The 27669-nt window shown below is 37.7% G+C and overlaps 2 protein-coding genes across 4 annotated transcripts; one reads left to right on the top strand and one right to left on the bottom strand.

Moving 5' to 3' along the window:
- Nucleotides 1-94: 94 nt before the first annotated feature.
- On the bottom strand, nt 95-17386 carry myh7bb (myosin, heavy chain 7B, cardiac muscle, beta b). Of its 3 annotated transcripts, none has more exons than XM_077214360.1 (43): nt 17269-17386; nt 16926-17062; nt 16456-16559; nt 15845-15988; nt 15521-15677; nt 15344-15371; nt 15041-15137; nt 14452-14544; nt 14301-14364; nt 14111-14209; nt 13860-13963; nt 13609-13747; nt 13408-13526; nt 13169-13318; nt 12341-12511; nt 12059-12238; nt 11634-11766; nt 11475-11551; nt 11011-11098; nt 10781-10898; nt 10370-10493; nt 10127-10263; nt 7940-8195; nt 7549-7791; nt 7283-7459; nt 6946-7091; nt 6741-6831; nt 6263-6652; nt 5946-6072; nt 5618-5736; nt 4884-5080; nt 4599-4782; nt 4325-4490; nt 4077-4201; nt 3858-3973; nt 3577-3769; nt 2082-2285; nt 1880-2005; nt 1568-1738; nt 1367-1471; nt 1181-1276; nt 873-1010; nt 95-572 (listed from the first exon to the last, which is right to left on the bottom strand). In XM_077214360.1, the coding sequence occupies exons 2-43, from the start codon at nt 17023-17025 to the stop codon at nt 561-563; spliced, it is 5808 nt and encodes a 1935-aa protein (XP_077070475.1). In that variant the 5' UTR covers nt 17026-17062; nt 17269-17386; the 3' UTR covers nt 95-560. The 3 variants fall into 3 exon arrangements, with proteins under 3 accessions (XP_077070475.1, XP_077070476.1, XP_077070477.1); XM_077214361.1 differs by having other exon boundaries at nt 11475-11545; XM_077214362.1 differs by lacking the exons at nt 15041-15137; nt 16926-17062; nt 17269-17386.
- A 5067-nt stretch (nt 17387-22453) lies between these two features.
- LOC143722792 (U8 snoRNA-decapping enzyme) lies at nt 22454-26590 on the top strand. Its single transcript, XM_077214364.1, has 4 exons — nt 22454-22727; nt 22887-22927; nt 25219-25450; nt 25533-26590. The coding sequence occupies exons 1-4, from the start codon at nt 22599-22601 to the stop codon at nt 25737-25739; spliced, it is 609 nt and encodes a 202-aa protein (XP_077070479.1). The 5' UTR covers nt 22454-22598; the 3' UTR covers nt 25740-26590.
- The last annotated feature ends 1079 nt before the right edge of the window (nt 26591-27669 follow it).

Raw genomic sequence — 27669 nt, 5'->3', positions numbered from 1 at the left:
GATCAATTATCCCACTTTGTTGAAATTGAAAGCATGGGTTTGGCAAATTATTTGGTGATGCAGGTTGAGTTTGACCAGAAAAACAAGAGCAAGGCATTCTTAACATTTTTATTCCACATTAATTTCTGTGCAACTTGACATGATCATGCAAACATTTCCATTTAGGCACTGTTTATTTATCATGTCCAAATAGCTTTTCAAATACACTGTGGACTTCAACTCAGTCCAGTTTAAAATCAGAAGGGTACAGGAACTTTAATGACTGTGATTTTCCACAACACAGCAAATTATGAGCTCTGTAGCTTGAGCCTCTTCCAAGAAGGATGTAGACCGCTTAAAAAAACTTTTCAAGACTAGTGTTTGATATCTGAAAATAAGCATTTTATCTTTGCAGGCTGCAATTGCAACGAAAAAAAAAATCAGTTTTAGTTGACTTTCAGTAAGCATTAAACATTTCCAAAACCTCTGTGCCTTGCAGCATATTACAAAGAGCAAAAAAGAAAGGAAAGGTACTTGTCACAAGCTACATGACTCTTAAAAATCATCTGCTTTAATCATCTTCACTCCACAATCTGTGAACAAAAAGTTATGATTGTTATGATATGACTCACTTTTATTGGTTTCTTTTTCTTCCATTTATTCACTCTTAAAAGGCCAGTTCACCCGAAAATTAAAATTCCGTCATTTTCATTTTCTGATGACTTTGTAGGACTTTCTCTCTTCTATGTAACATAAAAGAGGATATTTTGAAATGTCTGTTTGTTTGTTTTTTGTCTAAATGGCTTCAGTTTTGTTGTGGCAATTCATTGACATAAGTTTAATTTTTGGGTGATCTATCTATACAAGTATCTGAGATCAGTTTACTGTGTTACCTTGACAACATGAGTCTCTCGAGTGCGCACACGCAGCTTGTTGACCTGAGATTCAGCCATATCTGCCCTCTCCTCGGCCTCTTCCAGCTCATTCTGGATCTTCTTGAACCGAGTCATATTGCAGTTGACCTGCTCCTCCTGCCACACAACAACGAGATACAATGCTCTGTAATCTTTAAATAAATGGACAATGCTATATTGTTTGACAGGTCACATGATGAACAAAGGAAACATTTTGTTACTGTCCAACACTGTACCATATTTTTATTTGACTGAGTTGATACTGCAAGGGAATGGAAAATACGTACGACATCCTCAGCTTGTCTCTTGAAGCTCTTAACCTTTGCCTGTAATTTGTCAATCAGGTCTTGCATCCTCAGGAGAGTTTTCCTGTCTTCCTCTGTCTGCACAGAGAACACAAAGTCTTTTAGATGTGCTGGAGATGATAAGGGCACACAGTTTTTCCTGCTGGGTCATGTCTCCGTGAGTAATACCTGGTAAGTGAGCTCTTTAATCCTCCTCTCATATTTTCGCAATCCTTTTTGGAACTCTCCACTCTTCTTCTGCTCACACTCCAGCTCTCCCTCTAGCTCCCGCACCTGATGATTGAAATGTTCCCACAGATACAGATTACTCCATAAAATGTTATATTCATGTCTGGACCAAATGGACTTTTTTTTTCTTTTTTCGCTCACCCGAATTTCCATTTTCTGAACCTGTTTCTTTCCTCCCTTGAGAGCAATCTGCTCAGCCTCATCCAGACGCATCTGCAGGTCTTTGATGGTCTGCTCCATGTTCCTCTTCATCCTCTCCAGGTGACTGCTGGTGTCCTGCTCCTTCTTCAGCTCCTCCGCCATCATGGCTGCCTGATGATGGATATGTTTGATGGATATGTTACAATATAAAACAGCACACTCAAAACAAGTGTTTCAGTGAAAAATTAGATAAGATTTTGACATTTTCTGGCCATGCAAAACTTAGTCATAAGGCAAACAGTAGTAACTCACATCAGTTATGGCCTTCTTCGCCTTCTCTTCAGCACTGCGACACTCCTGCAGAGCATCGTCCACTTCCCCAGATAGCATGGACACATCACCCTCGAGCTTCTTCTTGTGGTTCAACACTACCGTGTTCTGTAGAGATCAGTGGATTGTGAGGTAAGATCATGACATTTGATTATTGATCATTTGTTTCATTCATTTATCATACCTGAGCATGCAGCAGGTTTACTCGCTCACTGGACTCCAGAAGCTCGTGCTCAGCGACTTTACGCATGCGGTCTGTTTGTTCCACCATTGCACGCAACTCCTCCAACTCTGCAGTTAGCAGGGTGTTTCTCCTTTCTGTGACTGCCACTTGCTCCTTTAGGTCCTCACACTGATGTACATACTCATCTAAATCTACTTGCAGTTCCTGAGAAGACACAACAATTGCAGTTGACATTTGAATTTTTACACACTTAAAGGGATAGTTCACCCAAAAATGAAAATTCTGTCAGTATTTACCAACCCTCATGTTGTTCAAACCCAGTAAGACCTTCATTCATCTTCGGAACAAGAATTAAGATATTTTTGATGAAATCTGAGAGCTGGATCACTCCTCCATACTAGTCCATAGGCTTCTTCAGGGATTGACACTTGTTCCCCGAAAAGTTATTAAAGACATCGTTAAAATAGTCCAAGTGACTACAGTGGCTCAATCTTAAGTTTATCAAACGACGAGAATACTTTTTGTGCGCAAAAAAAACAAAGATAACGACTTTATTTCAACTATTAATTTCCTTCTCTGTGGGCCTCGAGTCAGTTCACTAGTGTAAAAGCGTAGAGCTTCTGTTGTTGTACGTCACACATCACACACATGACCAGCGTCGGCCAATAGTGAGCCTACGTGTGACGTAGCTCTACGCAATCACACTACGTGAACCGACTAGAGGCCCACAGAGAAGGAAATGAATAGTTGAAATAAAGTCGTTATTTTTGTTTGTTTTTGCGCACAAAAAGTATTCTCGTCGCTTGGTAAACTTAAGATTGAGCCACTGTAGTCACTTGGACTATTTTAACGATGTCTTTAAAAACTTTTCGGGGCTGGCAAGTTTCAATCCCTGAAGAAGCCTATGGACTAGTATGGAGGAGTGATCCAGCTCTCAGATTTCATCAAAAATACCTTAATTCGTTTTCCGAAGATGAACGAAGGTCTTACTGGGTTGGAACAACATGAGGGTGAGTAAATACTGACAGAATTTTCATTTTTGGGTGAACTATCCCTTTAAATGTATGTTATAAAGATTAGAAGGCATGCACTGATATAAAGATTCTTGGCAAAACAGATTAGTTGGTAATTATTTTTATGTTAAGTCTGATATTAAAATGTATACTATTTTGAATAAATTAAAAATAAAACTTCAAAAACTAAATGCTTTAGGCATCACAACATTATGAAAATGGATTCATTTTGAGATTTGCTAAAGATTACATTTACAATTTTATTAAAGTATTAAAGCTTTAAAGATTAATTTAAGGTAATCCAAATGTAAAAATAGGGAATTGAGCACAATCAATACAATATCAACGAATACGATAAAAAAATCTTAATATTGTGCATCACTAGAGAGTATTTAAAGTTGTAGTTAAAGATTACTCTGTTTCTAAATATTTGATTGTTATTTTAAATCTGCATATTGCTACAATCAGCCCTCCCATCTCACCTTGATTTGAAGCTGTAGGTTGCGCACCATTTTTTGAGACTCCACAGCCTGTCTGTTTGCGTGGTTCAGATGGATCTCCATCTCATTCATATCTCCTTCCATCTTTTTCTTCACCCTGATTGCCTCATTACGGGCCCTGGTTTCTGCTTCCAGAGTGGTCTGCATGGTGTCCAGAATCCGCTGATGGTTTCGACTGCATAGGTAATAGTCACGTGTTTTAATTATATAGTGATATTTTAATAGTTTACTTTTTTTTTAATAGATATAAAAAAGTTCCTTACCGGAGATTGTCAATCTCTTCATCCCTCTCTGCAAGTTTCTTTTCAACCTCAGTCCTGGTCTGGCTGAGTTCCAGCTGGATGCGTACGGTTTTACTCTCCTCGTGCTCCAGAGTGCCCTGAGTCACACAGGGTTAGCAACACATTAGCTTTTCACCCAAGTACATCATTATAAATGTCTGGTGGTGAGCATAGTCTAGTATCTCAGGAAATATTCATCACCTCAGCCTCCTCCAGTGCTGCTTGAATGTTACCCTTCTCATGGTCCAAAACCTTCTTCATCTGTTCAAGCTCATGGATAGTCTTGTTGCCTTGACTAATCTGATCAGTCAAGTCAGTGATTTCCTCTGCAAAACAAAGGTTCATTTTGAAAAACATTCTGGACCAAAATATAACCTCTCTTGATTAATATAAATGTATGCAATTTCACAGATATATTCTTTCCTAAAGTCTATGTACAGTCTTTGTACCCTGCAGGTTCTTGTTCTCCCTTTTGATGGTCTCCAGCTGGTCAAGGGCTTCTTCATAGGAGTTTTTGAGTTTAAAGAGCTCTGTGCTGAGACTGCGTGACTCTTTCTGAGAGCCTTCCAGCTCGGCCTGTGTTTCCTCAAACTTCTGCCTCCACTCAGACAGCACCTGGACATAATAATAATAAAAACAGGTGGTAGTAGAAAATTAATAAGAACAATGCTTATCTCTTCTTCTGGTTAAATGAAATATTTAAATGTACTTTTTTGTCCTGACCTTATCAAAATTGCGTTGCTTTTTGTCCAGTGCAACAGCCACAGCATTAGAGCGTTCCAGGTCAACCATCAAGTCCTCAATCTCAGTCTGCAGACGGTGCTTGGTCTTTTCCAGCGAGGCACATTTGGCATTGGAAGCTTCCACTGCCTCCTCAGAACTCTGGAGCCGTGCAACCAGCTTCTTCCTGAAGAAAGATAAATCAGCTTTTTAAATAAAACAGTCATTCTTTTTGATAAGTGAAAAAGACCCTATGTTACATTGGCTGATGACAGAGTGGTCTCTTACTTGGCATCCTCTAGTTCATCGGTCCTCTGAATGGCATCAGTCTCATACTTTGTCCTCCACTGTGCAATCTCCGCATTGGCTTTAGAGAGAGCACGCTGCAACTCGGATTTGGCCTCCTGCTCCTCCTCAAACTGCTCTCTCAAGAGCTCACAATCATGCCTGGATGACTGTACCGCATGAGCTAAACTGTTCTTTGCCTGGTACAAGGACACAAACACAATATAATATTAAATGTGATTCACTCTTAGTTTAATATATTGAATATATAAACACTACCAGTGAAAAGTTTGGGGTCATTAAGATTTTTTAAGAAGTCTCTCATGCTCTCCAAAGCTGCATTTATTTGATCAAATACAGTAAAAACAGTAATATTGTGAAACAGTTTGTTTAAAATAACTATTTTCTATTTTGATATAATTTAAAATAAAAAATGTTCCTGTGATGGCTAAACTGAATTTTTAGCAGCCATTACTCCAGTCTCTAGTGTCACTTTTGAGCAATTAAATGCATCCTTGCTGAATATAAGTATTCATTTCTTTCCAAAAGAAAATTACCCCAAACTTTTGAACGGTAGGGTACATTTTTTCTAAACTTTACCTCTCTGCCACAATAATGTAATACTTCATGTCTTTCTTCAGCAAACATTGATATGTGATTAATTGTGGTTAGAAATTGTAATTAACTGACTGCCCTAATGGCATAATGCATCCAATGTATCTGTAAATTCGGCTCACTTTGCATTCTTCTTCTAGCTGTTTCTTCATCTCCTCCATGGTCTGGGTGAGAGCACTCTTTGTTCGCTGCAGTTGCATGACCAGAACCTCTCTCTCTTCCAGTCTGCGGCTGACCTCAGCTGATAATTGTAAGAGTGAAAAGAGGGAACATCAGTTGGTACTTTACCAAGTGCCAGTTACTTTGTTCTTAAATTATTTGATCTCTGTGTTGGCACTTGTTTCTAAGAAAAAATGTGAATCATATTTTCTATAGGAGACTTCCAATCATAATGTATAATATATTTCCGGCTCCTGATCTTTATTCCTTTTTAAAGTGTAGGACACTGACCACTTTCTGTCTGAGCCCGTGCTTTTTGAGAGGTGACATCCATTAGCTGCCTCTGGAGTTCCTCCACCTTGGTTTTAGACTCGTTCAGCTGGTCCTCGTACATCCTGCACATTTTCTCTGTTGTGGTCTGCAAACATCAGTCTCTTTGTTAATTCTCTCACAGTTCAATTGGCACTGTAAATATAATAACAATAAATAAAGTATTTTTCACCCCAATTCATGTTTACTCTATATGTTTTAACCATAAACTTTATGAATAGTAACATAATGGCATTATGAATCTCAGAAACCATGTTAAGCTCATTGAGATGTTTTACTTTGGCTCTGGAGAGATGTTCAAGGTTAGACGCCAAATCTTCAGACTCCATTCTGGCTTCTGCCTTTTCCTTTTCCAGCCTTTGTTTGACCCTCTGCATGTTGTCCAGTTGCTCGCCCATCTCTGCCACAGTGTCCGCATGCTTTCTCCGTAGCATGGCCATGGTGGTTTCATGATGCAGAGAGGCTTCTTCCAGATCTCTTCGCATCTTTAAAAAGTCAGCCTCTCGCTTCTTGTTCATCTCGATCTGGGCAGCAGTAGCACCTCCTGCTTCCTCCAGACGTTCACTCAGCTCTTCCAGTTCCCTTGAAACATCACTGCGTTGTTTGTCCGACTTTAATCGAGCTGCTCTTTCAGCCTCAAGTTCCTCCTCAAGCTCTTCTATACGGGTCTGTAAACAGTTTACCATAATACTGTTAGATTAATAACTCATTATGCAAACACGTAATGTTCGGGCAGTAGCCAGATAATTTCTTTACCTGTAATTCTTTTATTTTCTTCTGAAGTTGAATAACCAAGGCTTGCTCCTCTTCAATCTTTGCACCTATCTGAACCATTTCGAGGTCTTTCCTACACAAAAGACCAAGTAAAGATTTCATCAGAGAACATAATCTTAGAGCATTTTTGTAGCACAGTACTTCCATTTAACACGACAACGACTGTGTAATGCTTATAAAAGCTCACTTCTTTAGTCTGTCCTCTAGCTGCTGTTTGTTGTTCTCCAAATCCATGGATGACTCCATGGAAAGCTTCAGATCGCCCTCAAGCTTTCGCTTCACTCGCTCCAGATCCATACGCACTTTCTTCTCTTGCTCCAAAGAGCACTCTAACTGTTCCAGTTAACAAATAATAATAAACAATGAAATCTAAGAAATGTATTACTCAACCATTGTGCTAGGTTACACTGTCGTGCAGGCTAATAAGCTTTTCATTTCCACTGTACTGTGAATAAGGAGTTTCCAATTGCTACAGACTCTGAAATTTGTCTCATAGGGTTTTACTGAGCCCAGTTTATACTCACATCATCCACCTGCTGCTCAAGTTTGATCTTGGCCTTGGACAGCATGTTCACTTTGTTTTCCTCAGTCTGCAGGTCTTCCAGAGCCTGCTGATGTGCATCCTGGAGGGCTTTCTTCTCTTTAGTCAGCCTCAGGATGGATTCATCCAATGCAGCCATTTCCTCCACCAGATTTTTCACCTGAGCCAACCAGAGATAACTAGTTAATCAGTGCATTAGAGAAACTAATGCAGACCACATTGTCCCATCCATGAACGTATCAGTGTTACCTTGTTCTCAGTGGCATGTTTTTCCTTCTCCACCTTGGCCAAAGTAATCTCCAGGTCATCCAGGTCTTTTTTCAGCTCAATACACTCATCCTCAAGTTTGCGTTTCTTGGCCAGGATGGTGGCATTAACCTCCTCTTCATCCTCCAGTCTCTCTATCAGGTCCTTAATTTTCCCCTCCATCTGGATCTTAGCCTTGATCAGCAGGTTACAGCGGTCTTCAGCATCAGCCAGATTATCCTGTTCCTGGGGTCAGAATGTAAAAATGAATTCTTTCCAGCTTTCCTTTGACTAGTGTTTGATGCATAAAAGCAATTACATATGATTGCTATTAACTATGTGATTCTGAATCATAACTTCTTGTTTCATTGGTATGATATACTCTTGCACTCACCGCTTGAAGTTGTAAGGAGAGGTCATTTTTCTCTTGCACCAAAGAGATCTGTTTCTCCTCAAACTCCTTCCTCTTCAGCTCAGACCTCTCAAGAGCCTCCTTTAGCTTCTGGAACTCCTCCTTCAGTGTAGCCAGCTCCTTCTCTGTAGCTGCGCTCCTCAGCAGGGGTTTGATCTTGAAGAACAGACACATCCATGGCCAGTTCTTGACTGCGTAAAAGGCACGGATGTTCCACTGAATCACCATCAGAGCTTCCCTGAGTGAAGTTAATCAGATGGTTGATCAATGACATTCTGTATATGACTATCCATGGAAAAATCAGGTTTAAACACATATGCCAAGTTCTCAGAAATGTACTCTTTATATTCATGTTGGTTTCATATGGTTCAAAAAAACTAAAAGTTTAAATATACTGATCCCAAAAATGTCATCTTGTTTTATCATAAAGTAAAATATAACACATCTTCCTTACATGTGAGTGCACATCTTAATCATTATATATAGATAATTTCAAGGTAAAAAATAAACAAAAAATGAATTACTTCTCAATAAAATAACTTTTAACCTTTTTACCTGAATGTTGGGTGCACTTATAACTTTTAACCTGCATGTTGGGTGCTCCACAACCCTTTCTTTCTTCAAAAGTTTTTAGAATGAAGCTTTTTTCCCCTTCATTTTCTTGATATCAGGAGACTTTTACTACCCTGGTATGTTTAACTTCAAGCTAAAAAAAAATTAAAGGGAATTTTATGCCCCCTAATTTATATCATAGAGGTGCTGTATTAAAGTCAATGTGTGTAAGACTTGCATGTTAAACATATATATTTTTAAATAAATAGATCCATGAAAGATTAACATAATGTCATTGACCCTGGTGCTGGTATATATGGAGTGGTGTAGGAAAATATTTTGGACTACATAAAACATTGGGTAAATACATTACAAAGTTTCAATATAAGATACATAATAGGGATGTCCCAATCAAGTTTTTTGTGCCCCCAAAACGATCCGAGTGAATGAATATTGAGTATCTGCAGATAGCATGTCCAGATTCTATACTTGCAATTTCCTAGTGCTTGGTGCACACTTCAAGTACACTGGATTGATTTGAATGTATAATCATACACACACACACACACACACACACACACACACACACACACACACACACACACTTGAGCTTATTCTTTTCCTTTTAATGGCGGTTGGCAAACCCACTTGAAGGTGCATACCGCCACCTACTGCACAACACCAGAGTGACAGCTGATGTAAAATTAAGGATCAGGCTTACTGATCAATAAAAAAATGTTTAATCGACCCCAATAACGATTCTTCAGATCAGCTCAGGACATCTTTAATACATACTGTAAGACGATCAAGATGAAGCCTTTTACACTCTCTCAAAACTCCTTGTGTCCAAGGATAAAATAACCCGTATCCATATTGTAGCCTGCACCTCAAACTCCCTGCCCCTGTTGTTCTAAATTAGCTCAGTATGTCCAGCACCAAATAGGGCCAGGCTGCCACTCGCCATTGTTTCGTGTGTTCTAAATCAGTAATCCCACTGTGATACTGAGCATGCCTAAAGAGTAAATCAATTCCGCATTGCTGAAGCGGCAACACAATCAGGAACAGTCAAAGGTCAGGAAGAGGTTGTTGATTATCTAAAGCTGAACCCTTCTGAAAAAACAGGAGGACTTATGTCCTGTCACCTGGGATGGCATTCCAGCAGTTTTCAGCCTGCTCCCAGCCATATCCATTCTGGACAAAAGAAGGTTATTTATATTAAAGATCGGAGGGGGCACTCTGGTAAGGAACCATCAACAACTGGTATGTGCGCTGTTTGCAGGATATATGACCCACCTCCACACCTGCTTTTGTAAATGCCATTTTGGGTGGAGGGGGTTTAACTGGCTTTTTCTGTAGTGACCACACACACACACAAAACAAACGGACACACGCCAGACACACGCCACAACATAGTCCGCATACACTTCAGACATTCCTCCCATAGATTTACAGGCTCATAGGCCTACACACCCTCTCAACAGTTTATCGACATGCTTAGAAAGGGCTTAAGGATACGATATCTGCAATCTGACACCTTCTTCAGTCAGTGAGTAACAACAAAACTATTTGCGTTTGGCTATTTAGATGCTTTATGACTATTGTCCAAATAGCACATACTTCTCTTTCATCATCCTTCTGCGCTCCATTTGCATGAGTTTTCCTCTGCAGAAGGCCTGCAGTAAGGTGAGGATCTTAGACAGACGTTCGTCTCTCATGTCCTCCAGCTGGCCAAGAAGTCCCGCCTTAAAGAAAACCTGAAGAAGGACAGATTCACAGGTCAGTGTAGCCTGGGATGTGTTTTAAGTAACTGAAAATACAGTAGTGGGCATGATAGGAGTGAAAGAGAACAATTTCATGAACCTTGCTGTGGCCAAACTTGTACTGTGTGTGGTCGATATCCAGAGACCCAAGCAACTTTTCTACAGCTTTCCTGCTGTCCACATATGTGTCCTCTGGGATGGCCAAAGGGTTCAGGATACGGTAGCTGGTAAATCATGACGGTTTAGTTAAATATCTTTATTCATCTTTCTATTGGGGTTGTGCACCATTCAAAATTGACTTGAGAATGGCTTTTAAATTGTTACATTTTAATACAAGAAAGTAGAATTAAAGTAATGAAAATCAAAGAGATATGCATTACTTGTGATAATGCACTACCTGTGTTAAATTTTCATTTAATTACCATTCACTAAAATAATCTTCCTGTCATTCCAGCATTATCCAGTCTCTTGTGTACCTAATTACAAGTGTGACTTATGAAGAAAAACTCACCGCTGTTTGAACTCTGCATAGAGAATCCGGTTGGGGAATCCCTTCCTGCAAATGCGGATTCCTTCAAGAACACCATTGCAGCGAAGCTGGTGCAGAACCAGAAATGGCTCCATCATCCCTATCAGAAACAAGAACAGAAACTGAAGACTGATGGTGTGTTTGCGGTTGGTTTATGTAGATCTTTCTAGCATAACAAATGGTTTTATCCTCAACACTGAATTTTTTTGTACCTGGGGTCTTTGACTCATTGGGGATAATGCAGCGCACAAAATGAGGCTGGGTGCTTCTCAAATTAGCCATCAACTTGTTTAGATTCTCCTAGAGTGATATAGAAGGAAAGGTCATTATGCAACATGTTAAGATTTAAACAAATTTTAAATCAGCTCACAGTCTCCATGGTTGTAACTACTGGGTCAGATCTTACCTACGTCTTTGCATCTGCAGCTGGTGAAAGCTGAGCCAGCACAGACTTAAAGTGATGTTCATGGGTCAGATTACCTAAACATCACTGCAAGTCTTAACTGGCTCACTTTCCAAAACCATTTCCAATATCTAACATTTGCAGATTTTTTTTTTTGCAGAGAAGTGAAAAGTTGCTTTTATGGTGCATTTAGACATAACGTCATTTGATATCACACAGTATACCTATAGAAAATGCATAATCTCTCCTCCGTATCTCCTCACTCTTACCCACCTTATGCAGCTGGGACACTGTTTGGAATGAAGCACCTTTCTTCCTCTTCTCTCTGCCCCCTGGCTTTGCTTCTGTACTTGTAACAATACGTGTAAAACACCTCAGTACAATCTGGCCTAGTGGAATCATCTTTTTAATATCAGTTGTATTAATATACACCTGAATCTAAGCTGATGAAGTTCTCGAAGAGGACTGCCATTAACTTGTTGGACGATCTCTGGAAGATTCCCACCACTGTTTCATTTAGAGGATCTCTGTTTTTGTCAAGCCATCCATTGATGTTGTACGGCACCTGACAACATACATGTTATGTGAATTGATATTATGTGTTAAGTGAATTATAGTAATCAAGTGATTTATCCTTTGCCACTCTTGAGCTATCACCATTGTGCCATTAAGCAAGGCACTTAACCTCAGCTTGCTCCAGACAATCCCTGTTACTTAAATGGTGCCATTCTAGGGTGGCATTGCATACTGTAAATTGCTTAACAAATTCCAATGGCTCCAGTAATGCGGCTTACAAAGAGTCTATTATTGTATGCTATGGTAAATATGTATGTGAATATGATGTTATTTTCACTCACCACTCCAGCGTAATGCACCAGCTCAAAGTGAGTGTCATATTTGCGTTTTTTGTCTGGCCTCGGTTTCAGGAAATTGGGAGACTTGCCAAGGTGATTATCGTAAAGTTTAGCTTTGAAGCTGCTCTCTGTGGCTTTAGGGAACATGCACTCTTCCTCCAGAATAGACAGTATACCCAATGGCTGCAAACAACACAAGAAGGATGTGACAGCTAGAGTTGCTCAGTATTATCTTATACAAACTTACACATGCTTTCACAGAGTTGTATGTAATTCTATATCAACCTTCTCAATGAGGTCAATGCAGGCTTGCAGATCTAATCCAAAGTCTATGAAAGTCCACTCTATGCCCTCTGTCTTGTACTCCTCCTGCTCTAGGATGAACATGTGATGATTGAAAAACTGTTGCAGTTTCTCATTGGTGAAGTTGATGCACATTTGCTCAAAGTTGTTGAACTGTTCAGGGAAACAGAAGAGAAAGAGTTTTTCAAATAAGTGAGTACAATGAGTACTGAATAATGCATATGGGTGGGTATCAATGTACATTTCCTGAATCCGTTCTAAGTAAGTTCACAATTCAATCTGATTGTTATTTAATGTTATAGTCCACTTTAGACATTCGTTCTACTAACTATAAGTATCTTTGCAACTTTATGTCAGCTACAAGTCATTGGAATATTAGTAGACTGTCTGCTTAATATCTGCTAACGCTTTATTTTGATGGTTTCCAACAGACATTCTACTGACTATGAGTAGCTTTTCAAGTACATCAACTTTATCACTAAAAAGACTGACTCAAAAGAGTTATTTGTTTGTGAATTGGACTAAATTGTGTTTGCAATGCATATTTTTTTATTCACTACCAAGAACCAGTACATAAGACTCGATGAATCCCTGAAAAGTGGTGCAGGAACCACTTCCACAGGGTAAAAAAAATGAGCTTTTAAGAATCAAAATTGTGTCAATCTAATGAAATTTGCGATTAATGGAGAAATTCCATATTTTTCTAATCTTGTATCTTCTATCTTTAAATACACATCTGATGTGGAGACAGTGGTAATGAGTGATGCAAAGCAACATACAAGCAATTTACAAATATACAAACTGACTTACCTCAAAGATCTCAAAGCCTGCTATGTCCAGCACTCCTATGAAGAACTGACGGGGGATGGTCGTGTATAGGGTTTTATTGATTCTGCTCACCAGCCATTTAAACATGCGGTCATACGTGGCTTTGGCCAAAGCACCAACAGCATAGGTCACCTGTCATGACACAAAAGCACAAATACTCTCACTGCTTGGTGAAATTAAATAGCAGGGATACTAATTCATCATTTACTGACCAAACTGACCTGTTCAACTGTCTGTCCTTTGACAATGTACTCACTGCCCACTTTCACTCTAGGGTGAAGCAGTCCTTTTATGAGGTCAGCTGAACTGATCCCCATGAGATAGGAGGCTTTGTCTGCACCTGAGTAACAAAATCACAGCGCTTAGCCAAACCAAGATGCTGGCTGAGACGATGCCCTTGCTAATGACAGAATCCCTCTTACTTTCAGTGCCATCTGCCTCTGCTTGCTCCTCTCTCTGCCGCACTTTGAACTTCATGTTGCCAAAGTGCATGATGGCACCGACTATCTTGTAACAGCCATTCTTCTCCTCAGGAGTGAAACCAAGGGTGTCCATCGCATGCTAGAGAGGAAGGTAAGCAAGTTGCATTAAAGGTGAGTGATCATTCTGTGTTTATGTGGAATAATTATCATCTGTATCTCTTTGCAGTGATCTCCATCATACAAATACTTACATCAGTTGCAAGCAGCTCATCTCCATCATCCATGTGGTCAACAGTTATAACACCCTGCGAGCAGAAGTGGTAGTCAAAGGGATTTGATGACACCAGCAGCATGTCTGTATAACACATGAAAGAGGTCTGGTTTTTAAGTCACACAGTGCACTGAGGATTGAATTCTGCTGGCATTTTAACATCTTTATTTGATGTATACTTAGTTCTTTAGCTAAAATAGTAGTTATGCTGTCTGTGTTTCCTCTGAATACCTAGGAGTTCTGGTTTCCTTTGCGAGAGGATCTGGTAGTAGATGTGGTAGCTTCTCTCTCCAGTTTGCTGAAAAATCACTCTAGATTTTTCCAGAAGATCTAAACAAAAGAGAATGTGAAATGGAACAGGATTTGAAGGAATAACAATATATATAATCTATTAACAGTATTATTTTTCAAATCAGCTTACAGATGTCGATGTCAGAAGATGCAAGTTTCCCTGTAGGAGCAAAATGGATTCGAATGAATTTACCCTGTGTAAAAGAGAAGGAAAAAAGTAAAACGGAGAACGATACTGTAAGAAAATGAGATGTTGTGCTCATCTTACGATGTTTACTCACAAATCGGGATGAGTTGTCATTCCTCAGGGTTTTTGCATTGCCAAAAGCTTCCATAGCTGGGTTGGCCTCAATTATCTGATCCTCTAATGTACCCTATTTACGTTGAAAACAGAGAAATGTTTTATAATCGAACACTAAAATTAGATCTATGAGTAGGATAGAACAAACTAATGGAAATGAAAATGAAATATTATCTGTCATGATTGAGGGGAAAATAGATTAAAGCAGGATTTTTTCTTTTTTTCAAAAAGGCAAAGTGAAAAGGGAGCTTATAATGTTAAAAACAAAAGGCAATATGAGAGACATTGCAAAAAGGAGATGGGCAATGTAAAGAGTGGTATAAAAAGGGTTTATAAAATCATACTGGAACGGGAAAACAAAACTTGGGAAACAAAACTCTGAGGGTCACTCCTTATCGGTTAAAAGGATGTCTGGATCCAAAAGGAATAGATAAACATTTAGACGTGATTAAAAATCCCCAAAAACAAGATGTAGAGGAACAAAAGTAAGACTCGCAGGGAGACAAAAACAAGGGATAAGGATGGGTGATGACAAAAAGAAAAAGAACTAGAGAAGTTTCTGCCCTTACTCCTTTTTTGCCCCCTGCTTCACCAAGAGCAGCTATAATGGCAAAATACTGAATTACGCGTTTCGTGTTGACAGTTTTGCCAGCACCGGATTCTCCGCTAGGCATGGACAAAATTTATGTGAAATATACATGAAACATTATTAAAACCAAGAAGAAAGATTGAAAAAGAAAAAAGAAAATTCTTCAAAATGACAAAAATCCATTTTGTATACCGCTTCATGATTAAATAATGAGCAAAAAGGATTTCAGATCATTCTGACCTAATAGTTGTAGAACAGAATGTCGTGGTGGAAGCTTACTTACGTGATAAGCATTGACTGGTTTTCACGATCTACAAAGAAAAAAGTTTACTGAGTACATGGCAAAGAATAAAGAACGAAATGCATTATCTTTTTACCAAAGTGCTATTCAGAATCAAAACACATGCAACAAGGCCTGTGTGAAATAGAGATCAAAAGTGAAATATGTTTCAGACCATACTTTTTAGCATGTCATTGTAGGCATTGTCTGCTATGGAATAGATGTGAGGCGGAACATCTGAGCGACGCTTTCCCTTATACGCTGCAACCACTTCAGGAGAATAGACAGGAAGCCATTTATACGGGTTCACTGTCACACAAAACAGCCCTGAATATGTCTGTGGACAGACAGAAAAGAACACGCATGAAGACTGAGAAACCCAAAAAATTATCCAAAAGCTACGAAGAACATCAAAGAAACAGATAACTTGAATCTCGAGTTATTTTTAAAACTCTTTTAGATATAGAGAGCTGTTAAATAGTAAATGATAAAGTCGTGTCTCACATAGATCATCCAGAAACTGTAGCGACGGCTGAGGTTGAAAAGAACAGAGGCCTCATTGAGGTGCGTAAGCATGGCCATGTCTTCAATCATGTCAAACTTCGGGGGATTCATCTGCTGAATGTCATCCTCTTTCACTGTTAACAGCTGTCAGTATTAGATTAAAGAATTTAATCACCACCTTATGATACATTTTCTTTTTCCACTGCAGAAGGAATGTAGTCACTTGAATGACAATTGTAGAAACATGTGAAATTGGCCTGGTGAACTTAACTATTTGCTATACAATAAGCACAAAAAAAAAAATCAGCCCACAGACAACATCAGCATTGGTATACACTGCAATAAAATGTAATCTTTTTTCCTCAAGTGAAAACACCTAAAACAAATACTTCAATTTATTTATTTTTTTCCCCTAATTTTTTTAGCATAAGCTTTTTGCTTAAAACAATAATTATTTTTGCCAATGAGGTAAGAAAGATCTAATTTCTTTTCAAAAATTGTAACTTGTAAGAATGTACATATAATTACTGAAAAATAAGACAAAAATAGTGATTCATATTTTTTTCAGTGTGGTCACAGAAAATAACATGGGCAGTTTAAGCATCACTGACCATTCCATCTTTGGTCTCCACCATGACTTTGTCTCCATCGGTATCTTTGATCTCCACCTCAATGTAGGCTTCATTCTCATCTGGAATATAAACACGTTTCTTCCCTGCACACAGAAGTATTTGTCACTTCTTAATTGAACTGTTAGACAGGCAACATAACAAACCATGGTAGATAAATCTCTTATGCATGCAAAACCAATTAAACATAATACTACTATTATTATTATTATATTAATTTATAATTCAGGTTATAGTATATATTGCATTTATTTACATTTAAAATAAACAAAATTGCGTGTTATGTCAAGATATCTATGCGTTTTCACATGCACAATACAGGCTCATCTTAATTGTCTTAATTGGATTGGATTTAAAATTAATTCTTTGAATTTTTATAGGATTCTGCACCAAAAAAAAAAAAAAAAAAAACTCGTTTTCACATAGGACACAAACAGGACGTCTGACAGTACCATCAAACGCATGGGACTGCGCAGCGAGTTGTTCCAGGTTGGTTTTACGCAGGAATGTGGCCGCATCTCCGAACTCCCTCAATTCCATAAAGCGGGACATGATTAACGCTTCCGGTCCCGGACCTGCACTCAAACACCTGTAACGTCGTAGAAACTTTGTTAGAAAAAAAGATTTTCTCCTCTTTGTTTTGTTTCACATAGGCATGTGTTGAAAAAAAGCCAATCTCTAATCCACAATCTTGGTAAATATTTGTGTACAAAAACCTCGGATTCTTCAAAACGGGCAAGGCACGACGCACTATCCAAACAGCGCTGTGGAAAGCACATGCGTTTGAATACTGACCTCAGTAATGTCTAAACGGGTTGGCCTCGGAAGAAGTGGCCTGGTCCTCTTTTATTGTTCCCCTCAAGGTCAGAGTTGGGGAGATATGTCAGATATTCCCATGTGTCCGTGTGTGTTCAGTTGCTCATTGGCTGCGCGTCCGTGCGGTCCGTCCCTGCGCGATCACAAAAGGCGAACAGGTTTGACGAACCGTACTGTAAGGGGTTATTTTTAAAACAACATTGTTGTTGCTTGTGATTAATGTGCTGCTGTCCAGAGGTTAAATGCACGACCTCTCACTATTTCTTTAAAGTCTTCAAATATGTTATGGGCAAAAAATGTTATCAGTAAAAAAAAAACTAAGGCTTTGGAGGGGTTGGACCCTTATCAAGGCCTGAACCCCCATATGGAAGTGCAAACAAAAGATTGGGGAGAGGAAAATGGTATTTTTGTAAAAAAAAAAAATTATTTCTAACAATATTTCCATAAACAATAAAGTTAGATTTTAAATTAAATTTACGCTTGAGAACAGTTTACCTGTGGTAACAATAGCAACAGTAGCTCGAGACTTCCGTTATGAGGAATTGTATCGGACGGTTCATGATTGACAAACCAGTTCAAATGTATTTGTTGTGTTTATACGAGTGGTTTTTTTAAATCACGTTAGTAAATAGAAATATTATTATAAAGAAGGGTTTTGCAAGACAGGTAACCCTTGGCCTAGGCTACTCATAAAATTACATTTAGGCTTTATGAAATTAGTTTATTTGAATATAAAATATAAATGTAATTTTATATGTAGGCTAGTTGAGTTTTAGTTTATTTATATTTTTATTACTTAATGTATATTTATAATATGATTACTTACACATTAACAGCATACCTGATTGAATACAACATGGGCCAGTTCAGATAACTATCAGGGGATTTTTAAGAGTAGGCTCAAACTGTGTTATGACAGGATGGAATATGGTATTTAAAGGAATGGGATCACTCTGTGCCTATAATTTAGGGCTTCCTATAGCTAACTTCTGAGACAAGGATTTTTTAAAATTGTGTTACAACTTGGTGCAGTCCATTTCTGTGAGTGTAGGGTATCTATCTTTGCCTCATTTGACAGACAGTTGAAAGACATAGTGGTATGTTCAATATAACACACAAGATCTGTATAACGTTCATACTGATACAATCAGATCCTTCTTAGCAAATAGGCGCCTCAGAAGCTGTCGACCTTGAGGGGTAAAGCTGAGATAAGTGTCCTCTAGCAGAATCCAGAGCCCACTATGTAGTCCGAAAATAGAAGAGAATACAACTCCTGTTCCCAATAGCCAGCATTCCGTGCAGAGATAGCCATGCTGTCTGGCATGAGTTTGTGGTTAAAGAGGCGGTGCTCTGCTTTGTTTCCTTTAGAAATTACTGAGAGTGATCAGCCAGTGATTAAACACTGAAAGAGTGTCCACACTATCTTCTCAACCCTATAAATACTGAAAGAGGTGCACAGATGTCATCATTTATGTTTGATTGTTGAAAGTGCTGTTAAACAATTCAAAAGTAAGCCTTATTTTTATATTATATTGTATTTTTATTAATTTACTTTTTAATTAGGCCTACATTTATTTTTTGTAGTGACATCAGAAATGATATCGCAAAGAATTAGGCTACTTCATACAGCAATTTCCTTGTTGAGGAAACTGCTTTTTGAAAACATAGTTAGAAAGCTACAAACAAAAAATAGCTAACTATACTGAAGTTGCTTAAGGGGGCAATATGTTTTTATAAATAAAAAGTATACATTTATTCAATGGTGTAATTTATCATTTTAATCAAAACAATGAGTGCTTTTAAATTAATGAAAAAATATGTGGCAGTAACTTAAACAGACCAATTTATACATGGACTACTACAAACACACGCTAACTTAACTAATTAATAGTACATACTGCAAAGACTTCTGTTAATTGTTTTGCACTATTTACTATGAATTACACAATGGAAAGAGAGATTGAATTACGATGAACCAATTCAATAGAATGAATCAGACTTTCCAATGTTAAAATAGAACAGCGACCGTTTAAAATGATTAATTTGTAATAATGAATCAGACTTTCCAACGCTACATGACAGAGAGAACCGTTTAAGATGAACTGATTCACAAGTATGAATCCGACTTTCCTCAACACATCAGGGTGTGGTGTTTCTTTTTAGCTCAGTAATTAAATAAAGCGATGTAGTGTTTGGTCTCGCTACTCATTGTAAAAAAAAATAGCTTGTTACTGGAAAAGGTAAGTTACTTTGAAAAGAATCTACTAAAAATGTAGTTTTAGTTAGTCGTTTTATTTTGCTACTTTTATTAATTTAGCAGACAATTAATGAAGCATTGTCTAGAAACTAACTATATTTTAGTTAGTAACCATCCAACATTGTACAATTCATTACAATGTCACTTGCCATAAAATAGCAACCGAAATGGCACACCTGAACAAAGCTTCCAGGAACCAGGTTTTGAAGTTCTACACATGGTGAGCAGTTGTTACAGATTATCAACTCTCATACAGTGGCACAAGCCTATACCACAGAGGCCAAAAAGGTCAGAGGTAGAGGAAGGAGGTCACATTCTGTACACCAACACTCAATGGAGGCAAGGAAAATACACAAACTACCTCTTAATGAATGTTTTCCACTTGCCAATACAAAAATACAGTATCTCCCGGTCTTTTAAATCCTATGTGTAATCTATCCACCAGGCGCAGACATGTGAACCATATCCCAGCTGAGCATTCGGCTCCCCCCACAATTCTGGATTCTACATTAGTTTTCCCGCTGACCTGCCTCTGAAAGTGGCGTAAGACCCTGGCACACAGCAACCCCCCCTGCACCTGTGTGTGTGATTGAGAACCTAGAAAAGAAGAGTTTGGGAAACCCTAAATGCCCTAATCTCAGGATTACCAGCTGGCCCATCCCCACAAATCGGCAGTAATGTAAGCTAATCAGTCTTTTAGCAAGTGTCTCAGTGGATGGAGACAACCAGTGCCATTCTCCCCCATCCGGCTCCAACGCTCGGCCCGTCTGCATTGTCTTAGGTCTCCATTGCACCACCATCCTTCTCACACACACTCAAACGCATAGCCTAGATATGAGCACCCACAGCTGCCTGTCTATTTTAGTCTGGATTTTGACAGCAGTATATCTCCCCCCGCCAAGATCCCCTGTAACAATCCCTGACGCCTTCACCAGAACAATAGCCAGCAGCTCACATAAACCTTTTAAACTTAGAAAGCGCTCAGGCTCAAGAATAGCCCAGCCATTCTGGCGCAATCTCCTGCCACACGGTAAGCCCAGAGAGGACGGACAGAGTTAACAAGGCCTTGAGTCAACACTGACTTAAACAATCCATGCCTGATATAATTCTATATGCGCAGATGCTCAAAGTTACATTTTATAAAATAGACAGATTCGACTCTAAATTCTGATAGGATGAACTGCATTTAAAGCCGTTGTAAAATATGCATACACACACACACACACGCACACACACACACACACACACCTTAATGCGCCAGGCTGCTCTGCCCATATAAGGCTAATTATTAATTGCTGGAACAATTCTTTCTTCTTCTTTCTTCTCATTATTATTAATATAGTAATGATGAGAAGTATGTATTTTTAATATAATTTAATTTAAGTATTGAAAAACAATCAGATTAAAGTCATGGTCAGCCTCTCTGGCTCATCACTTTAGAATGTTTAACTGCTATACATTTACAGTGATTGAAGTGATAAAATGAGTGTGTGTGGTGTGATGAATGGTGACCATGTGCAAACCCTCATAACCTCACTTTTATCTCTCCATTGGTCTCATTGTCTCTTAACATTCACATTATAAGCTTCCGCTGTCATATTTAGTATTTAAATAGTACATATAACCTGCAATTAAAATTCCCAGCCCCACTTAAATACACCTGCACATCTCCACATTCATTTACTGTCTCTTATCAATAGAAACCTTGACAGATTGGAATGGGAAGTGGATATGGGTTAATTCAGTCTTTCTCCCATACAGCATACTGCTAAAATGTCTCTTAACAATTCAAAAGGGATTGAGGGAAACATCCACTTGGCTGACTCAGAAAACCCACATTAGCCTTAACCAACATGGCAACAACTGAAGGAGAACGCACACGCAGGAATATATACCCACAATTCCCTTATAGTTAGTGAATCTGTTAGCGGTGTGTACTGTATAAATGTTACTTTTTGTAGTTGTTTAGAAATGTTTTCATGTATAAACTTTCTGTATAAACTTGATTATATAATTCTATATTATTTAAGACATCATGTTTGCATGTTCCGTTATGTCTAGCTGGCACAATTTTTTTGTTGAAAATGAAGAAGGTAGTGGTTGTGAAACAAAATATTTCTGTCGTTATCACCTTGGTTGCAATGGCGATCAGGTCAGAGAGATGGTATAGCATTATAGTTTAACTAAGTTCATTTAAGGCTGCTGAAGAAAACTGTCAAGTGCTGTATGGCATGAACAGTGTAGTCATACATTTGTTTTTGTCACAAAGCCCTTTCCCGGATACATGGAAATGTTATGTGAGGGCCACAGCAATTCACTGGTTCTTTTCAAACTAATTGGGCAATATGAGACAAAGGCAGTGCATGCGTGAGGAATTAACAGCTGGCAGCTTTGCTTTTGAAGCTACACTAGTTTTAGATATTAGAGGTTATTTCTAGTGCTATGCACAGGTGGCATATAGATTACGAGTGACACAAGAGAGAAGGGGAACCACTGTAGGCTATCTATATTCACTTTATCTTTCTCCTCTGGCTTCCTTGTTTCTTTCTTTCTTTCTGTCTGTCTTTCTTCAGGAGCAAAATTTAGTTGCTACTGCCATCTATAGGACAACAGACGTAGGCTACGTCTAAGAAGTTACTTAAAAGCTAAGCAACGCATATTATGCAATACTGTAATAAACTATATAGGCAAAGTATTAATATATAATTAAAAATAAATTATAAAGGAATTATTTAGGCTAATACAAATAAATGATTGTGTCCAAGTCCAACCTTACAAACAATGACATGGTAACAATACTTTATTTTTTGACAGATGTGGTAAATACAAAAATGTGCGCAGTTTTATTATGTTAACTTGTGTTTTATATGGTTTGTCCTTGACTAGCAGCGATCTCATTGGACTAGTATTTTGAAATGGTCAACGTCAGCTGATTACAGTGGCAGTGTTGCTCGCAGTAACAAACACGCACATATTGTTATTGGTCTTACTTATCAATACGCGTCACTAAACCTACAGTTAACGGATTTATTTGTTTATCAATCGTCCCGTGATGGCGAAACGGATCACGAGAGAAGATGCGTTAACACGGGAGGGCTTCAGACATGCGTGTCACATTATGCTTTACGGAGACTCTGGTGCCAAACTCTTCGGGAAAATCCCAATCAAACATATAGTTCTGGTAAGAAAGAGTTCGTTTACTGTGACCTAGGCTACAACTTTTTACCTTTATTTGAACAGGGCGACTACGACAGGTTCCAAAGCAGGAAGTTTAAAAATAACGTGTAAATCAATGTACGCCGTTGAATTTATGAACCTGAATTGAGATTATGTCATTCAGATGCAGATGCGCTTTGATGGCTTGCTGGGCTTCCCAGGGGGGTGAGTTCATCTTTCTACACCTTACATTTATACTGATTGTAAGATAGCACAACTAAACAGTCTTAGTTTGTGATAACTCCTTATCAGTACAAAATAATTCAAAAGGGTGGGAATGAAGCACAAGATAATTAATTAAATGACTGACCCAATGCAAGGTTTACTAGAAAGAGAAACCAGAATTAGACCAATAAACAAAACAATTGACAAAACTTATTGAAGAGGGAAAATAAACCTCTAAGGGACAATGAGTTCACACAGTGTATTCAAAAGAAGTATTTGTAACAACAACTTTTATAACTGTCTGCAAACCATTGTTCTTTTGTGTCACACTTCTCATGACAAAAACCTGACTGGTCAGACAGTTTAACTGTGATTACCACTGAGTGCTGGATTTGATGCCGCAGAGAAGAGTGTCATTAAACGAATATTCGATCTGTAATTATTCGAAGAAATAAAATACTATTCGAATTTTACTACGTTGCTTTGCTGGCAGTAAATGCTGTGACTCCATGATAAATCCCAATCACTTACTCGCAGTTATAATTAAATACACTGTTTGGTGCTGTGGAGCGTGTTGATTGTATTTGATCACATCAGCCTCGTGAAGTTTGGAATTACTTGGATGAAAATTATTTTACTAAATGATATTACAAAACGGAATTACTTTTAATCAAATTAATTAATGATACTGAGTTATAATATCACCACCACAATGAGAAATCACATGAAATCCAAACAGCAGTCGAATGAGGAAAGACAGCTGACCATCACTGCATTGACGACTGCAGTAGCGCAGCTGAATCCGAGTGAGCGAGAAGATTACTTATAACTGCTAGAAAAATGATTTTGAGATCTTTGACATATGCTTCATATAAGTTTCGTTAAAAAATCATTCCTTAACAGAAAACGCGAAGTGCTGTTAGAAACTTTATCAGTCACTGTGTATGGCAAGCCGTTTTAACTTTTATTCATTTCCAGGATATGAATTCTTGATATCAACAATTCAATTTTTGATATCAACAATTACATTTTTGATATCAACAATTTAATTATTGATATCAACAATTTAATTCTTGATATCAACAATTAGATTCTTGATATCAACAATTGAATTCTTGATATCTGTAATTGTATTTTCACTAGTGAAATGTCACCATAGGCTGCCATTCAAAATTAATTGTTGATATCAATAATTGATTTCTTACTAGTAGAAATACACATTTTCATATCAATAATTACATTGTTACTAGTAAGAATGTGAATTCCTGATATCAATAATTCAATTGTCACTAATTGAAATGTCTATTCTTGATATCAACAATTTAATTGCTACTAGTAAAAACTTTAATTTTTGATATCTGAAAATGTATTTCTGATATCAATATTATTTCAGATATCTAAAATGGCTTTCTTACTAGTAACAATCACATTCATGATATCAGAAATTAACATTGTCACTAGTGAAAATGGAATTATTGATATCAAAAATGAACATTGTTACTAGTAGCAATTCAATTGTTGATATCAAGAATAGACATTTCAACTAGTGACAATTGAATTCTTGATATCAAAAATAAAGGTTTTTACTAGTAAGAATTGTATTTCTGATATGTGAAATTGGAATTGCAACTAGTAAGAAATCAATTATTGATATCAACAATTGATTTTGAATGGCAGCCTATGGTGACATTTCACTAGTGAAAATACAATTACAGATATCAAGAATTATAGTTTTTACTAGTTGAAATACAATTCTTGATATCTAGAATGAGCATTTTAATTAGTAAAAATGTTAGCATTGTTACTAGTGGAAATGTAATTTCTGATATCAAAAATTGCCATTGTTACTAGTATAAATCTAATTCCTGATATCAATAACTATAATTTTAACTAGTTAAAATTGAATTGTTGATATCAAGAATTCATATCCTGGAAATGAATAAAAGTTAAAACGGCTTGCCATACTCTGTGTCCCTGCAACGTCTGTCAGCGGCAGTGCGGTTTTAACAACCGTGCGTACGGGACATAAGAATCCATAAACTACACAGAACCCCACTATTTGCCGACGTAATGTTTAAATTCAGGCAAACTTTATACTTTATGGACAAATATACATAACGAAAAGATGATACAAAATGTAATACCTTTGGAAATGGCATCTAAGACTTTTTAATACTTTTTAAGGGCCTTAATTTTCTCTAAATTGATTTATCAACTTTTAATACTTTTTAAGATTCCGCGGACATCCTGTGTTTATAAATGCACTGTAATTATTCATGTATAATCCGTAGATTTGTGAACCCGTCTAAGGAGACGCTGGAGGCGGGGCTTAGCAGAGAGCTTCACGAGGAGGTGGGCGTGGCTGTGTCGGTGGGCGTGGACGATCACATATCCTCCTGCCTTTCTCAATCTCCATCCTCCCCTCGGCTCATCACACACTTCTACATTAAGAAGATGACAGAGCCAGAGCTGAAAGAGGTCGAGAGAGCAGCTGTAAATACAGCCACAGACCATGGTTTAGAGGTAAAAGCTCTGTCTATTCTTTTCATGTGCGTGTAAATGTACTCACAAACTCTTACTATGCAACTTTCTTGTCTGTCCCCAGGTAATGGGTATGGTCCGAGTCCCACTCTACTTCCTTAAGAATGGGGGTGGTCTCCCCTATTTTCTGTCCCACTCGTTCATCTGTAACTCTCGGGCCCAGCTGCTCTCTGCCCTGCACCATTGTAGGCTGCTGTCCCAGGGGGAGCTGGAGAAGGCTGTGAGACAGGCTGAGCAGATGAGACACACACACAGCGATGATCCACACTGACATTAGTTTACACAGCGGTGCCTTTTCACCCCTGGGCCATTACAGCTACATCACAGTAGCCCAACCCCCCAAGTGCCGGTAGAAAAACCCTTATGTCCTCACCCTACCTTCAGTTCCTGATTCAGCCTTGTACAGCATGTACTCTTCGTAGATATCCTGTGTCTCAAAGATGCAGACCTGTTTAATAGAACCCCAACCCTTTATCATAATTTCACTAACAATTCATGACCCCAGGTTCACTTAATAGGATTGTTATTGTTTGATAATAATCTTTTTGCATATGGCAATAGTCCCTGTTCTACAATATTAGAGCATAAATTAAGCAAATTAATGACTCTGAGATGTTGATTATACCTAAAAAAATGTAATTTGTTTTTGATAATTTACATATGTAAATGTATTTATTATTTATGCATAGTTGCCTAAGAAAGATGAATGATATCCTTATGGCAGTGAAGCCATACTGTTACTATCAGATCGGTTTATGAGATTTATATATTTGCAAGAGAAATGGTGAATGCTAGTTAGACTAATAAACAGCAGATGACATGTAAGGCTTGTGTCTTCCAAATTTGTATCAAAGCTGAGCTTTTAATCACATCACACTTGCAGTACTTACAATGGCCACAGAATTGTGCTAGCAGGCTGGCTTATTTGACAGGCACTTTTTCTTGCAAGTCTTTTTCTCTGGTTGTAGGTTAAAGCTGCAGTGTGTAATTGTACAAATAATAATAAAAAAATTAAACACTCTCTTATCTGCCATTGGTTTGATTTGATTTATTAGACAAAATAATAGTGAAAAATACACTAATTTGTCAAGGATAACACAATAAAGTTTAACAAAAAACTTGTTTCCATTGTGGTCCTTGATGTAAAGCACAACTTCACTCCTAGAGACAGGTTATCCAGGCACTGCATAGTATACTGATTATACTTACAACGCTACAATAAGAACACACATTATCAAAATTTACATCATACAAACATCCACCCAAAAACATTAATATAAATGAATCACTAAAACAACTTATCAAATAGCCAACTTTTGACTTTCATATTAAAACCAACTGTATTTGACATACTCTTTATATCTAGAGGCAGCTTATTCCATTGCCCGTGAGTATTCAAAAGACCTTCGACCGTACATTGTTTTAAAACGACATAATGTGATATCCATTAGACTCTGCCAGGTATTATAACAGTGTTTCTCACTTACCCTAGAGATATACATATTAAAATAGGAAGGAACTCTTTTATTAATTATCTTGTGTACCATCTTTAATTTAGCAAACAGACAGTCTTTCCCCAAACTCATACCATTGTTTGCACAATGCTGCAGACTCAAACAAACAGCAATGTTTTAATAGAGGTACAGTGTTTACACTTTTTTACACTAATTTGTTGTTTTACATAACCTTTAAATTCGTGTTTAAACGTTACCCATCAATAATTAAATGAGAGTGCAATGCATTAACTTTCATTTTAGCTTCCCCTTTTTTAAACTATTCTGCTGAATTCATGACTTTCAGAATTTTCATAATCTTTTAGTCAGAAACGCCATTATTCAGAGTTCTTTGTTAACTGACTCATGTGGTGGATGCATTTTCAGTAATTCACTGTTCTATAAAATTATTACGTTACGATGTGAACATTTCTTGTAGCATGAAACTTTTTCTGCCTGTTTACTTTTCTTTTATTCTAAACATATACCATGCCATATATTCTGGAAAAATACATCTAACTTCAAGAGAGTCTTAATATACAAGTAGTGGTCTATAAGGTGTTTCTATTTCCCATTTTTCCCATTTAATTTAATTTTCCCATTTAAATTTTTATTGCAAATTATATTATCAGCATCAGAATTGGAGTGAAAGTTGAAATGAAAAATTCCTACTGTCCACAAGTTTGTTTGAAACCCGATGTTCATGTT

Source organism: Siphateles boraxobius, unplaced genomic scaffold, assembly GCF_051911475.1.
Source record: "Siphateles boraxobius isolate OS27281-9 unplaced genomic scaffold, OSU_SipBor_1 68, whole genome shotgun sequence".
Lineage (NCBI taxonomy): Eukaryota > Metazoa > Chordata > Actinopteri > Cypriniformes > Leuciscidae > Siphateles > Siphateles boraxobius.
This window is presented reverse-complemented; position numbering and strand designations above follow the sequence as displayed.

Excerpts from the sequence above, each read along its gene's own strand:
- LOC143722792 (XM_077214364.1), top strand. The coding sequence starts at position 22,599 with ATGGCGAAACGGATCACGAGAGAAGATGCGTTAACACGGGAGGGCTTC. Across the intron at positions 22,928-25,218 it reads TTGCTGGGCTTCCCAGGGGG|ATTTGTGAACCCGTCTAAGG; the intron begins GTGAGTTCATCT and ends TATAATCCGTAG. Across the intron at positions 25,451-25,532 it reads CCACAGACCATGGTTTAGAG|GTAATGGGTATGGTCCGAGT; the intron begins GTAAAAGCTCTG and ends GTCTGTCCCCAG.
- myh7bb (XM_077214360.1), bottom strand. The coding sequence starts at position 17,025 with ATGTCCCGCTTTATGGAATTGAGGGAGTTCGGAGATGCGGCCACATTC. Across the intron at positions 11,767-12,058 it reads TGGTGCATTACGCTGGAGTG|GTGCCGTACAACATCAATGG; the intron begins GTGAGTGAAAAT and ends GTATGTTGTCAG. Across the intron at positions 3,770-3,857 it reads GAAGAGATTGACAATCTCCG|TCGAAACCATCAGCGGATTC; the intron begins GTAAGGAACTTT and ends TTACCTATGCAG.